The sequence below is a fragment of the Coregonus lavaretus genome (assembly GCF_964263955.1).
Source record: "Coregonus lavaretus genome assembly, chromosome: 29".
Classification (NCBI taxonomy): domain Eukaryota; kingdom Metazoa; phylum Chordata; class Actinopteri; order Salmoniformes; family Salmonidae; genus Coregonus; species Coregonus lavaretus.
In genome coordinates this window covers 35,766,231-35,782,569 of record NC_140016.1, presented here as the reverse complement: position 1 = coordinate 35,782,569, position 16,339 = coordinate 35,766,231, and the positions used below count along the sequence as shown (strand labels likewise).

The following is a 16,339-nucleotide window of genomic DNA, read 5'->3' as shown; positions in this document are numbered from 1 at the left end:
CAAATGTGCATGTGTCTGCTCAAACGGTCAGAAACAGACTCCATGAGGGTGGTATGAGGGCCCGACGTCCACAGGTGGGGGTTGTGCTTACAGCCCAACACCGTGCAGGATGTTTGGCATTTGCCAGAGAACACCAAGATTGGCAAATTTGCCACTGGCGCCCTGTGCTCTTCACAGATGAAAGCAGGTTCACACTGAGCACATGTAACAGAGTCTGGAGACGCCGTGGAGAATGTTCTGCTGCCTGCAACATCCTCCAGCATGACCGGTTTGGCGGTGGGTCAGTCATGGTGTGGGGTGGCATTTCTTTGGGGGGCCGCACAGCCCTCCATGTGCTCGCCAGAGGTAGCCTGACTGCCATTAGGTACCGAGATGAGATCCTCAGACCCCTTGTGAGACCATATGCTGGTGCTGTTGGCCCTGGGTTCCTCCTAATGCAAGACAATGCTAGACCTCATGTGGCTGGAGTGTGTCAGCAGTTCCTGCAAGAGGAAGGCATTGATGCTATGGACTGGCCCGCCCGTTCCCCAGATCTTAATCCAATTGAGCACATCTGGGACATCATGTCTCGCTCCATCCACCAACGCCACGTTGCACCACAGACTTTCCAGGAGTTGGCGGATTATTTAGTCCAGGTCTGGGAGGAGATCCCTCAGGAGACCATCCGCCACCTCATCAGGAGCATGCCCAGGCATTGTAGGGAGGTCATACAGGCACGTGGAGGCCACACACACTACTGAGCCTCATTTTGACTTGTTTTAAGGACATTACATCAAAGTTGGATCAGCCTGTAGTATGTTTTTCCACTTTAATTTTGAGGGTGACTCCAAATCCAGACCTCCATGGGTTGATAAATTTGATTTCCATTGATAATTTTTGTGTGATTTTGTTGTCAGCACATTCAACTATATAAAGAAAAAAATATTTAATGAGATTATTTAATTCATTCAGATCAAGGATGTGTTGTTTAAGTGTTCCCTTTATTTTTTTGAGCAGTGTATGATGATGTTGCATTGGGGTAAAGGTAGACAAGCAACTCAGTTCGCACTCATTCAGTACAATTTTATATTTTGGGTGGTGTTTCTGTACCTGTGACTCTTTGAGGATGTAATGAAGCAAGGTGTGACAGTTCCCCCGTGGGATCTAGCATAGAGCTGTCGTGGTAATAAACCGCTCCCGCCAGTAAAGCTACCTCATCAACATCACCACGACACACAGGGGCTCCTGAGGGAAATAAGTCACTTTCAGCCTCCACTCCCGCAAGAGCTTCCACCCATTTTTATTGTGATTTCCCTCTTTTATACAGAGAAATCAAATCTAGGGTGGGGGAAATGGGGGGCACAATGGCTTTCATTTGATAGACAACTTGCTCATGAACATTAATAGCTGTAATGAAACATCAGGACCATGTCTGCCTCAGAGTGTTGGATTATATGGCAATATGTGGCATGTTGGTGGAGGTTGCCAGGCAATCTCTCAACTGCTGCCTCGACTCCTCCACTTGCTATTTTTCTCATTTTCTGACAATTTGATTGGAGTTATTGATTGGAGTTATATTATTTACTGGCAAATATATTTCAAGACTGATGATTTATCTTTTTCCAAATGAAAGTGCAGCTGCCTGGTCTTGCTTGAGCCTAGATATTGTTCAGTGGGCCATCACTACTTGTTAATGTTATCAGATGTGATTCATGCCATAGTTGAGGAAGGGACTTCCTTCTAGTCTAGAAAGCCAGACAAGATATATTTCAATTAGTGAATCTTTACAAAAAGTTGAACGCAATGTACTTACCTGGAGACAATGTCATATTTCACACTAAGTTTATTTTGTATACATTTGCAGTAGAGCTCTACATGGCCTCGTAGGCCACACATTAAACAACATATAACTTATAAAGATCGTAGAGCTTTCATAAACACTACATACGCTTCCTAAACTTTAAACTATTCATAACCAAATATTGTTGTGTTTTCCTCTAGATGAGCTCTGTGAAGCTGCTGCGTTCGCGCCTCAACGGCATCCTCTTCAAACTGACCTTCGAGGAGCAGGTGAACAACATCCGGCCAGACATCATGAACGTGACGTTTGCCTGTGAGGAGGTGAAGAAGAGTGACAGCTTCAGCAAGCTGCTGGAGATGGTGCTGCTGGTGGGCAACTACATGAATGCCGGCTCCCGGAACGCCCAGACCTTCGGCTTCAACATCAGCTTCCTCTGCAAGGTAGGTGCTGCAAGGACTGCATGAGTTCGACCTCGCCCCTTTCAGGCTTACTTTTGTCTCACTGTCTCTGTTTGTCTCTCTCTCTTTCTTTCCAAATAAATTTCAAAGGGGCTTTATTGGCATGGGAAACATATGTTTACATTGCCAAAGCAAGTGAAATAAACAATAAACAAATTGAACAACATCAACAAAAAAACTATTTAAAATGAACAGTAAACAATGCACTCAAAAAGATAGACATTTCAAGTGTTATATTATCAGCTATGTACAGTGTTTTAGCAATGTGCAAATAGTTGTAGTACGAATAGTGTGAGAAGATAAATAAACAGATAAATATTGGTGGTATATACAATGTTGTTTGAGTGGTTCACTCATTGCCCTTTTCTCCTGGCAATGGGCCACAAATATTGCTGCTGTGATTGCACATTGTGCTCTCTCTCTCTCTCTCTCTCTCTCTCTCTCTCTCTCTCTCTCTCTCTCTCTCTCTCTCTCTCTCTCTCTCTCTCTCTCTCTCTCTCTCTCTCTCTCTCTCTCTCTCTCTCTCTCTCTCTCTCTCTCTCTCTCTCTCTCTCTCTCTCTCTCTCTCTCTCTCTCTCTCTCTCTCTCTCTCTCTCTCTCTCTCTCTCTCTCTCTCTCTCTCTCTCTCTCTCTCTCTCTCATTGCCAAATTAAATAGATAATAAAGAAAAGTGAAACAGGTCACAAATCTTGCTGCTGTGATGGCACACTGGTATTTCACCCAGTAGATATGGGAGTTTATCCAAATTGGATTTGTTTTCAAATTATTTGTGGGTCTGTGTAATCTGAGGGAAGTAGTTGTCTCTAATATGGTCATACATTTGGCAGGAAGTTAGGAAGTGCAGCTCAGTTTCCACTTCATTTTGTGGGCAGTGTGCACATAGCCGGTCTTCTCTTGAGAGCCAGGTCTGCCTACGGTGGCCTTTCTCAATAGCAAGGCTATACTCGCTGAGTCTGTACATAGTCAAATATTTCCTTAATGTTGGGTCAATCACAGTGGTCAGGTATTCTGCCACTGTGTACTCTCTGTTTAAGGCCAAATTGCATTCTAGTTTGCTCTGTTTTTTTTAAAATTCTTTCCAATGTGTCAAGTAATTATCTTTTTTGTTTTCTTATGATTTGGTTGGGTCTAATTGTGTTGCTGTCCTGGGGTTCTTTGGGCTCTGTTTGTGTTTGTGAACAGAGCCCCAGGACCAGCTTGCTAAGGGGTCTCTTCTCCAGGTTCATCTATCTGTAGGTGATGGCTTTGTTATGGAAGGTTTGGGAATCACTTTATTTTAGGTGGTTGTAAAATGTAACGGCTTTTTTCTGGATTTTGATAATTAGCGGGTATCGGCCTAATTCTGCTCAGTGTGCATTATTTGGAGTTTTACGTTGGATTAGCAAACACAACGTGCCATTGGAACACAGGACTGATAGTTGCTGATAATGGGCCTCTGTACGCCTATGTAGATATTTCATTAATAATCAGCAGTTTCCAGCTACAATAGCCATTGACAACATTAACAATGTCTACACTGTATTTCTGATCAATTTGATGTTATTTTGATAGACACATTTATTTATTTATTTATTTTTTAAACAAGGACATTTCTAAGTGACCCCAAACTTTTGAATGGTAGTCAATGCTTGTTCTGATATTTCTTAATTTCTTTCTTTTCACTTTTTGGATGATGTACCTATTGTTTTGTAATGCTAGGTATTACTACTGCACTGTTGGAGCTAGAAAAACAAGCATTTCACTGCACCAGTGATAACATCTGCAAATCTGTGTATGCAACCAATAAACTTTAATTAGATTTCATTGTCATGGGGCAACTTCACGCTACACTTGCTGATGGGTTTTGTGGTGCGTCCTTGCAAGACATAAGTTACCCAAATGGCCCTTAGGTAGAGAAACACAATTTGACACAGACTATGAAGTGATCCCATCCATATATTCTCAGATGTGATATTTAATCAATGTTTGTTTTAATTAATGACATCCAGTATAGCAATGCAACAGTTGCGGAAGACTCATAAACATTAAATTATGGCATATACATTTGTTTTGTACATTACATGCACATCATAATCATAGGACCAAGTTAAACATAATGAAATATGAAATAAATTGAATTCAACATTAATTTGATTTGAAATGGTTCACATCCATAATTACAAAACAAGTTTTATATCCATTTTAGTCAGTCACATGCTTCTGACAAAACATATTATTATCTATAATTTGGCTTATTTGTGGAGGCCAGTAAGAAGCTTCTAAAACACACCCAAAAGAAAAATGAATAGAAATAATAGCCTTTACTAATAATACAACTAGCGGACTCATTACCTGATAAAGAGTGGCATGATGCAATACATGTGACTGTTAGCGTTGAAAAGCCAGTGTGTGTGTCACGCTCGTCGAACAGAGAGGACCAAGGTGCAGCGTTGCGGGTGAACATAGTTATATTTATTACTAGATCACACGATCAAAACAATGAACGAAACGTGAAGTCCTTCGATACACAAACCAAAAGGAACAAGAAACCACAACACAAAGTGAAAAGACCGATAGTTAAATATGGCTCCCAATCAGAGACAACCAGCTGACACTTGTTGCCTCTGATTGGGAGTCACTCAGGCCAACATAGATATACAAAACATAGACTTACACACCCTGGCTCAACATAACATAGTCCCCAGAGCCAGGGTGTGACAGTGTGTCTCAAATGCATACTAATTCCTACATAGTGCACTACTTTTGATCATAGCCTTATGGGCCCTGGTCAAATATAGTGCACTAAATAGGGAATGTGGTGCCAATTGGTACGCAGCCCCAGCATCACTTTGGTCTCCCTGAAGGCCGGGGCTGAATCAGAGTGAAGTGTCTGGTGTGTGGAGACCGGCCTAACCCCAGGAGGCTGATTAGCACATTATTGATGGACAGGGAAGAAAATGTCCACATTCTCAACTCAGGTCAATCAACTAAATGGCCTCCCGGCTATCTAATGGCCTCATCAGGGAGGTTGTGCAGGCAAAGTGCAAGAGCTGACCCTGTGACCCTCCCAGACCATCCCTTCTGTCCCTGCTAAGGCGGAGGGACACAGACACTGAGTCCCCCAGGGGCCTATGCTGGAGCCAATGCAGCAACCTCGATATTGGCTTCAGTTTTTACAAGGGGCAGTGATAAAGGTCGGTTATATGAGTCAGCTGAGTATAGGGTGTGGAGGTGAGGAGAAGGTTAACGCAAGGCATTATTGTGCACTGAATGCACTTTAATATGCACTTTTCCCCCCTCACAACATGAAGGATTTGCTTGATGAGTGTGTGTATTCCTGTCGTTTTTTTCAGATGGCAGGATATCAGTTACACACAACAGTGATGTATGTGTAGAGAACATCTTCAGAAGATGGATAATCCACCTCGTCTTCAAAAGGAAGTCGTGAGACAGTGGACGCGCTCATTTTTTTATTTATTTTTTATTTAAACATGTTGACTGTGAAGTTAGAAACAGCTGGCGTGTAATTACTCATAATTGTTGAACAGTGTCTGTTTTATCACTGACTTACTGAGGTAAAAGAAAACTCTCCAGGCATATAATTACTTGAAATGGTCGCCCACAGCTTAAGTTAAACAGAACAGGCTATCACTTTGAGAAGATATTTGAATGTTTGACTTTAAACTGAAAGTCACGTTCCCGGTCCTAGAACTTACTTGTGTCCTTGAAAAAAGGTACATTATCGAAAATTACCACTTGTAAAACATCTGGAGAAACATTAATGGCGACGGCTATTATCATAACCGCCGTTCATGACGAGATGATAGCACAGTTCTGTGTTTTCATAGATGTTATATCAATGGAGAGGAACTTTCTTCATGTATGTTTGATCGGTGGAATAATGTAAGCAAAGTTTTATCTGTCGTTTTTGTATTTGGAAATTATGTTGCTTCCCGACCCTGGTCATCTTCTTGCTTGGGACACTAAGGCCATCCAGGCTGTTTAAAGTTTCAGTTAACTTTAGTCTTGTTGAGAAAAAGAATGAAAAGAATCAAAGAGAGGAAAAAAAAGCATAAAACTTTAGCCTGAACTGCTTTGGATTCTTGGCTCCTTGGCTTCTTGTCATCAACTTCTCACAAAAAGTCAGTTCTGTGGAAGAGATTTGACATCTTTCAGGAAAGGTAGACTCAGAGGAATGCACACACAGATTACAGCAACTTCAAATAAAGTGAAACCGCGCGGGGAGAAGCCTTACCGTTCGGTCGGGGCAGCTTTCAAAGCTGTGAGAAAGAAAAGGGCTTTAAATTAGACATTAAGTTCATTAAAGCTGTGTTCTTTTCTCACCCTTTGGGGACCCAGCATATACATCATTCATCTTAATATACGAGCTATAGACTCTGTGTGGAGATGAGTTAGTGGGAGGGTGCTCTCTGAACAACCATGGCTGTTGTATCACTATGTTTTAATTATGAGGAGGTTCCTCTGTATTTTATCATCAAGGGTTTATTAAGGGCACTGAATGGAAATAAAAATGCAGATTTTCTTTTTTGTTTCATCGTAGAAAAGTGTTGATTCAAAAACTCATATGTTGCCTTATGTTGCTTACCAGTATAATGAGAATGATAATATATTGAGATCCAACTAGTACTTCCTCGTGTGATGTTTTATACATTATCATCTCAGAATTGTTGAGTAGTGAAGAATGATATCAATTCATTATGATCTGCCCTCCCTCCTTATACCAGATTCAGTTCATTTTAGAAACCTAGAGAAAAAAGTAATTCCTCTTGTTTTAGCTATCATTGTGTTTCTTTTGCAATTCACATACTTTGACAGAAGATGTCCCTATAATTTATAACAATAGTTTTGATTGACAAATGTTTCTCACAACATAATCAATAATAAACATAATTCCGATTCAGTTTTTGTTCTTGGAGTAAATATATTGTTCTTTGACAACATCTACAGTCGTGGTCAAAAGTTTTGAGAATGACACAAGTATTGGTCTTCACAAAGTTTGCTGCTTCAGTGTTATGAGATATTTTTGTCAGATGTTACTTTGTTATAATGAAGTATAATTACAAGCATTCCATAAGTGTCAAATACTTTTATTGACAATTACATTAAGTTTATGCAAAGAGTCAATATTTGCAGTGTTGACCCTTCTTTTTCAAGACCTCTGCAATCCACCCTGGCATGCTGTCAATTAACTTCTGGGCCACATCCTGACTGATGGCAGCCCATTCTTGCATAATCAATGCTTGGAGTTTGTCAGAATTTGTGGGGTTTTGTTTGTCCACCCGCCTCTTGAGGATTGACCACAAGTTCTCAATGATATTAAGGTCTGGGGAGTTTCCTGGCCATGGACCCAAAATGTTGATGTTTTTTTCCCCGAGCCACTTAGTTATCACTTTTGCCTTATGGCATGGTGTTCCATCATGCTGGAAAAGGCATTGTTCGTCACCAAACTGTTCTTGGATGGTTGGGAGAAGTTGCTCTCGGAGGATGTGTTGGTACCATTCTTTATTCATGGCTGTGTTCTTAGGCAAAATTGTGAGTGAGCCCACTCCCTTGGCTGAGAAGCAACCCCACACATGAATGGTCTCAGGATGCTTTACTGTTGGCATGACACAGGACTGATGGTAGCACTCACCTTGTCTTCTCCGGACATGGTGTTTTCCGGATGCCCCAAACAATCAGAAAGGGGATTCATCAAAGAAAATGACCTTACCCCAGTCCTTAGCAGTCCAATCCCTGTACCTTTTGCAGACTATAAGTCTGTCCCTGATGTTTTTCCTGGAGAGAAGTGGCTTCTTTGCTGCCCTTCTTGACACCAGGCCATCCTCCAAAAGTCTTTGCCTCAATGTGCGTGCAAATGCACTCACTCCTGCCATTCCTGAGCAAGCTCTGCACTGGTGGTGCCCCGATCCCGCAGCTGAATCAACTTTAGGAGATGGTCCTGGCACTTGCTGGACTTTCTTGGGCGCCCTGACACCTTCTTCACAACAATTTATCCTCTCTCCTTGAAGTTATTGATGATCCGATAAATGGTTGATTTAGGTGCAATCTTACTAGCAGCAATATCCTTGCCTGTGAAGCCCTTTTTGTGCAAAGCAATGATGATGGCACGTGTTTCCTTGCAGGTAACCATGGTTAACAGAGGAAGAACAATGATTTCAAGCACCACCCTCCTTTTAAAGCTTCCAGTCTGTTATTGTAACTCAATCAGCATGACAGAGTGATCTCCAGCCTTGTCCTCATCAACACTATCACCTGTGTTAACGAGAGAACCACTGACATAATGTCAGCTGGTCATTTTGTGGCAGGGCTGAAATGCAGTGGAAATGTTTTTTGGGGATTAAGTTCATTTTCATGGCAAAGAGGGACTTTGCAATTCATTGCAATTCATCTGATCACTCTTCATTCTGGAGTATATACAAATTGCCATCATCAAAACTGAGGCAGCAGACTTTGTGAAAATTAGTATTTGTGTCATTCTCAAAACTTTTGACCACGACTGTACTGTTCAATATCCACCATCCCATCTCCACCTCTCCACCTCTAAAAACCTGGCCATAGCCAGGGGTGTAGCCTGGGGACTCAATGATTTTCTCTTGTCACTCTCCCAAAACAATCCCGGGCTTAGGCAGTGTGTTGAGGTCTGAGATTACTACCACCGTCTGTCGCTGGAGTCCAGGCTCCCTGCCACTGTCACTCAACAAGCTCCAAAAATTGCCAACGGTCACTCAGCCCCACTGCCATTATTCCCAGAGCCTTCACTGACACACACACACTTGCATACATGAGCACGTACACACTCTCACACACACACACCTTTGCTCCCTCCTCAACCAGGAATACACAAATTACATGCGAGCCAAGATCTGTACAGTAAACTTTTATTGAAACGAGCCTGGCTGTAGAACTCCTTTGGCGAAAGTTAAATTGAGCAATAAGGGTTTGACAATCCTTCTGTTGGCGTGAGGGATCTATATTCCCATTGCCACTTTTTGTCTTTTTATTAGTTAATTGTTCCTTTATTTATATATTTCCCTTCAACATCTCGACGGATTGTCATTATCATACAGGCAGCCGATATCTTGGCTCGCGTCTCGGAATGCTAAGTGTGATAGAACGAGTACACTAACTAGTCAGGGACTTGGTGTAATGTTAACTCACATTTTTACATTTTAGTCATTTAGCAGACGCTCTTATCCAGAGCAACTTACAGTTAGTGAGTGCATACATTTATTTATTTATTTTCATACTGGCCCCCCGTGGGAATCGAATCCACAACCCTGGCGTTGCAAATGCCACACTCTACCAACTGAGCTACACGGGAACTCAAAGTGATATCCCATATCCCATTTAAATAAACACCCCTCACATAGAATGTCGGTAACATAATGAAGAAACACATTTGGCCCATCTGTTTTGTATGGTGCAATTCACGTAAATACAGTGGGGAGAACAAGTATTTGATACACTGCCGAATTTGCAGGTTTTCCTACTTACAAAGCATGTAGAGGTCTGTAATGTTTATCATAGGTACACTTCAACTGTGAGAGACGTAATCTAAAACAAAAATCCAGAAAATCACACTGTTATAATCTAACTATAGAATTAGTATAATCATTATATTTCCATGATTCCAACAGTTCACCCAAATGTTTTGCTCTAAATCACAAGTCAAATTGCAATTGAAATGTTTGGTTAAAAATAAGGCCTAGATTATTTGCCCATACCATGCAGCCCTACGTGGCAGTGTGGAAATGATCTCAAATGAGTGCAGTAAATGCTGAAATTGATGAAAATGCTGAAATCTATTTTTGGTTGAAGTGGAATTGAACAGTATTAAACAATCAGAATGGAGAAAGACCCATTGACATGACTTAGAATGTATGTGTTGCTACCCTAGGGTCACGCCCTACTCATTAAGCAAATACTGTGATATGATATTTTGGCCATATTGCCCAGCCCTAATAAACTTAATGACTGCCAGAAACCACAGGGTTTCACCACTTAAAGGGAGTGAACTTCACTGTACTCAATAGATGTCAGTGGCTCTCTTGCCTCCTCCGCCCTAGCCCTGCAGCCCTGCATTGGCCCAAGGTTAAAGAGTCAGGACACCTCTTTATATTGTTAACGGAAATTATGAAAAATAGCCAAGATGGCAGATATTCACAACACAGCAATGTGATGGGAACTGGAATCCACTAGCTATCTGAGAAGTTGTTGATTATTGTGCCCTTTTCACACTACTGAGCCAAACCAAGCTGTACGGGGCTAGCCTACTTACGCATCCATCATAGTTGCTGGAACCTTGCTGGAAAGAACAATATGAAAAAATATCTGAGCCAGTGCAGTACAGTGTGGATACTAGTTTGTGCTTTAGTTTGTATTTGCACTGCCGTTGTTATTTCAGTAAATTACAAGCAGATGCATAACCATATGTATATGTTAACAATAACCAATATATGTGTGAATTCACTGTATTATCTGTTGAGGCAGATGTTTGATTATGTAGAGGGCTGTTAGATTGTATAATTCACTGGGCCCATACCTTGAAAATGTTCTAGGAAATGTACTACTCTCTGGTTCCTAGTTAAGTAAGTTCCATTTTTTCACCGCACACTGCTGATCTGAGGTAGCAGATGAGAAGAGCACAGATGCGAACTTGCATGTGGTAATGACATTTTGGGGTATAACAATAAACCAATTAAAATTTGAAATTCATGAAATTAAATTGCAATTATCATATCTGTGTGAGCAGATGATTGATCCTCATCAAATGAAAGTGTGTTTGTGCATGTGTGTGTGTGTGTGTGTGTGTGTGTAATTGTTTTGTGTGTATGTCTGAGTGTTTGTGCTCACATTTGTGTGCACGTGTGCGTGCATGATTGTTTGAATATGATTGTGTGTGGGTTTGTGTGAGTGTTTGTGTCAGTGTTTGTGCTCACATTTGTGTGTGAGTGTGTGGATGTGTGTGTGTGTGTGTTATGTAGGCATGGCTGACTGTGGCGTCTGTATGGTGAGGATATTGCCGGCATGGGCACGCAGAGGTGGGTTGCGCTAATTAGCTCTCCCAGCATGCAGTTCCAGCAGCATGGCAATCACAGTGTGGAATGAATATGGAGTTTCTTATGCACTGAATTGGAGACGTTGGCATAGACACACAGACACATACACACACATACACATTTAGCTGGCACAGTTTTTCTTTCCAGACTCCTTATACACATCCTCCTTTCTTTTATTTTCTAAAGACTGGTGTATCCACAGTTTAGCTGGGGGGACTCAGGTCTTTGCTACATTTAATACACAGCTGTGTTTTAATTTAGGACTACATGTTGCTCCTTTAACATGTCCCAGTGTGTGTGTGTGTGTGTGTGTGTGTGTGTGTGTGTGTGTGTGTGTGTGTGTGTGTGTGTGTGTGTGTGTGTGTGTGTGTGTGTGTGTGTGTGTGTGTGTGTGTGTGTGTGTGTGTGTGTGTGTGTGTGTGTGTGTGTGTGTGTGTGTACTGTATGTCATTCTCACAAACCACTGTGTGCCCAGGCCCTATGCTGGTACAGTAATATGACAGGATGATTTATCATTGGGCAATAGGCATCTGCTTAGCCAATTACCACCCACTATGCCAACCCAGGGCATCTTGTTTGTGTGCGGGACAACTGTCGATAAGCCAGAGAAGAATCAGAATCTAGTTGGGGTGGCAGTCATTCCAGAGACAGAAATAGGTAGAAGTACAGCATTTCACAAAAACTATTGGCAGTATTTTCATTATCCATGTAGAATGAACTTATAAGATGTCAAATTACCACCAGCTCAATGTGTGTTTTTTTTTTCTCCTTCCCTCGCTCATTTCACGTTCACTTCTTTACCATTAGCCCCATTGTCATTAGCAACCCAACGAGTCAAGTAGGCCATAATAACTGCCTCTTAAATATTTCAGCATCAGTAGGAATGCTGTCAGCTTCCTTGTGCTTTTCAAGGTACCAAACCATTATTTAATGCTGCGACTCCACGGATATGAAAATACTTTAATGACCTGGGCTGTAAATAGCTAGTAATATTCCTGAATTAATTTCTGGAGACAGTTTGCTGGTGATGAGGAGCAGGAAAATATGTTGTCATTATGTGGGGGATACATATGCAGCCATACGCAACAACGAGGCCTCTATAAACAGTGTCGGTGGGTGTGTTGAGATGGCAGCTACAATATAGGAATGTATAGGGTGTAAGGGGTTTGGATGGACATAATATGTTGTAAAGCTATTCAAATCTGTCCCTCGAGGCTAGTTAGTCTTCTGGTTTTCATTATTTTCAGGGACAGATTTAGACCTGGGACACCAGTTCAGTGCAATGAACTATCAGAAACAAACAGCAGAAGTGTTTAGGCCCTCCAGGACCTAATTGCATAGTGCTGTAACGTTTACTCTTTCTATTGAGTTTGACAGTGTTTCACTGACCCAAGACACCCACAAATCATGAAAGACCCTAAAATACATTGCAGCATAAGAATGATTTTGGATTTTTGATGAGTCATTGTCATATATTTAATTTGCTCATGCATCTACAGAAGGATCTATATCCAACGCAATGGAAACAAAGATCAATCAACATGTCTTACCTCTTCTTTCCAACACTACATTTTCTCATATTTATATAATACATGTTATATAATGTAACCCAGTATAATGTAATGGAATGTTGTTATCTAACAATTTTGAAAATATCTTGGTAAGAGTAATGCCAAGACTTGCCTTCTACTCATATATCTGCTGGAGTGTTCATGATAACTCAAGCTAGAGGCTTGGCAAGTGTGTTTGCTGACAATGTTCTTTCATTTTCAGAATGTACTGTTTGGGTTCTTCAGGAAAAAATAGTATTTTGTATTTACTTCAGAAAATTGGAGTGTACTAGACATATAAGGCATTATTTGTTGTTCAAAGACCTAGCCGATGCAAAGCCCTAAATTGTTCTGGGTGTGATAGCTGTGGAAACCAGAGAAGACAGGCGTGCACTAAACCTGCCGAGGTCGTCAGGACAGACCTGACATTTTTATGGAAATAGCGAAAGCCTTTAAAGTGTGTTATCTTTATGCATATACTGTTGCTTACTATGTGTTTGTGTGTGTGTGTGTGCTTGCGTGCGTGCGTGTGTGTGTGGGTGGGTGGGTGGGTGGGTGGGTGGGTGTGTGTGTGTGTGTGTGTGTGTGTGCACTTAGGCAGTGAATGGTAAACAACCCAGTGGCTGAGTGTGGGGTGCAGCAGAACGCTGCATCCCACACCATTAGGATTTGGGTAATGCTACGTTCCCCCAGCACCAAGTGGTTGGCCTTGTTTTGATGTCTGCACTGGTGTGTTCCTGATGCCTTCCATATTATAGGGAATCATATACATATTATATCAATCCACCCCCCCCGGCTTTTGGAGTTTGGATTTTCGCCACAATTCATTTTTCCCTGGGAACAATTGCATTGTAATCCCGCAGATCTCTCCCTCCACTTTGAAAAGGATACAAAGGCCTCATCCAGGCTAAATACTTTATTGATCACTCAGAGCCCTTTGAATAGTTAATTATCTGCCTGAGACGTGCTCCGATTAGCATGAGGCCATTGTTTGCATAGCACCATGATGAATGATTCCCCTCACCGTGCATATCGTTCCAAGTAATCCTTGATCATTAGAGCTAGGACGACATTGGTTTGCCTCACAAAGTAGGGATCTATCAGCAAATTGGGAAAAAGAGAAAAAACAAGAGAAGAGAAGTGAAGAGAGCTAAAGAGAAGAGAGGGATTGTGTAAGAGGGAGAACATAGGGATAGGCTGCTTGAACAGAAATAGCCTGAATAATAAGTATTTAGCACTCTTAGCAGGTGTTGAACTGGGGCTGGTGGGGTTAACATGCAGCTTTATACGGCTATTAGAGGCCAATGTGTGATGAACGGAAGTGTGCTGATGGTGGTGCACATCATGATGCTCCTATGACTATCGGAGCAGAATCATAATGGGCTGTTGCATTAACACCCATTACCATTAGACTATCAGTGGCAATGTGTATGCCCTTTCATCACGGCCCGACACGTCAGAATGTGAACTGAACCACATGGTTGGTCTGTTGTAATCATGTAATTGTCTATGTCCTGGAGAGTGGTCAATTGCATTATGTGTAATCAACTCGGCTTAGACTCCCTTTTCCATCTTGCCCCTGACAGTGGCAGGGGGTGGGAATGTTGCCAATGACTTTGATAGGTTTTCCAACAGCCCTTTTCTACATCTGCTGCTGTTTAGTGCTAAAATGAGCACCATATTGCATTATGTTGTGATTATGAGGAATCAAAAAAGTACATTGTCAATGATGAGTCCAATTTTTTTTTTTTTTTTTTTTAAATACAAACATACACACACGAACAACATCTTACAGACACACACAAACAACGACTACACCTCCTCCACCCAGACCCGCATGCTAGATGGTGCCGATAGACCTGGCAGCTCTGTGTCTAGCTCCTAAGCAACTTTGCAGTATATATACAGTGAGGGAAATTTTTTTATATATATATATTTATTTGTTTTGTTGTTTCTTATGTTATTGGGCCAGAATTAGTTTTGTGTTATTACATACAGCCGGAAATAACTTTTGGAAATCAGAGTGGCGGTAACTCACCAGCATTCAGACCAGAAATGTGACTTTCCCACATTGGATCCTTTGATTGCACCACCCAAGGCAATTTAATTTATCCCAGAGGTTGTTCCAAGACACCGCCGGAGGAGAAAAGATATTCGGAGTGGACTTCTAGTCCGACTCAGGAGGAGTGCACACCATCCACCACTTCTGAGTATATTACTCGCTAGTGTTCAGTCACTGGAAAATAACGTAGACGAGCTCAGGGCGAGGATCTCCTTCCAGGGACTGTAACATACACTGTTTCACAGAATCATGGCTCTCTCCAGATATACTGTCCCCGTCCATACAGACTGGGATATGTTCCGGGTTGCCTCAGAGAATAACATTGACATATACACTGACTGCTGTGAAAATGTGAACCACCGCATTTAACCACGGCAAGGTGACTGGGAATATGGTCGTATACAAACAGTGCAATTATGCCCTCCCAAGGACTGTGGGCTCTTGTTCTCCATGGCCGACGTGAGTAAGACATTTACAGTGGGGGAAAAAAGTATTTAGTCAGCCACCAATTGTGCATGTTCTCCCACTTAAAAAGATGAGAGATGCCTGTAATTTTCATCATAGGTACACGTCAACTATGACAGACAAATTGAGAAAAAAAAATCCAGAAAATCACATTGTAGGATTTTTTATGAATTTATTTGCAAATTAAGGTGGAAAATAAGTATTTAGTCAACTACAAACAAGCAATATTTCTGGCTCTCACAGACCTGTAACTTCTTCTTTAAGAGGCTCCTCTGTCCTCCCCTCGTTACCTGTATTAATGGCACCTGTTTGAACTTGTTATCAGTATAAAATACACCTGTCCACAACCTCAAACAGTCACACTCCAAACTCCACTATGGCCAAGACCAAAGAGCTGTCAAAGGACACCAGAAACAAAATTGTAGACCTGCACCAGGCTGGGAAGACTGAATCTGCAATAGGTAAGCAGCTTGGTTTGAAGAAATCAACTGTGGGAGCAATTATTAGGAAATGGAAGACATACAACACCACTGATAATCTCCCGCGATCTGGGGCTCCACGCAAGATCTCACCCCGTGGGGTCAAAATGATCACAAGAACGGTGAGCAAAAATCCCAGAACCACACGGGGGGACCTAGTGAATGACCTGCAGAGAGCTGGGACCAAAGTAACAAAGCCTACAATCAGTAACACACTACGCCGCCAGGGACTCAAATCCTGCTGTGTCCCCCTGCTTAAGCCAGTACATATCCAGGCCAGTCTGAAGTTTGCTTGTCACGAACGTCGTATGAAGGAGTGGACCAAAGCGCAGCGTTAGTTGCGAACATACTTGCTTTATTTAATTAAAGCATACACATGAAATAACAAAACAATAAACGACTCGTGAAGTCCTCAGTGACAATGACCGAACACGGAACAAAAACCCACAAACACAAAGTGAAACACAGACAGTTAAATATGGCTCC

General features: G+C 41.8%; 1 protein-coding gene across 1 annotated transcript in view; it reads left to right on the top strand.

The window, feature by feature from the left end:
• diaph2 (diaphanous-related formin 2) overlaps positions 1-16,339 on the top strand; it is a 643,868-nt gene that overhangs the window by 404,313 nt on the left and 223,216 nt on the right. Inside the window, exon 23 of the mRNA XM_084147077.1 lies at positions 1,981-2,220. Coding sequence (XP_084003203.1) covers positions 1,981-2,220 — 240 coding nt within the window. The remainder of the gene's footprint in view (positions 1-1,980; positions 2,221-16,339) is intronic.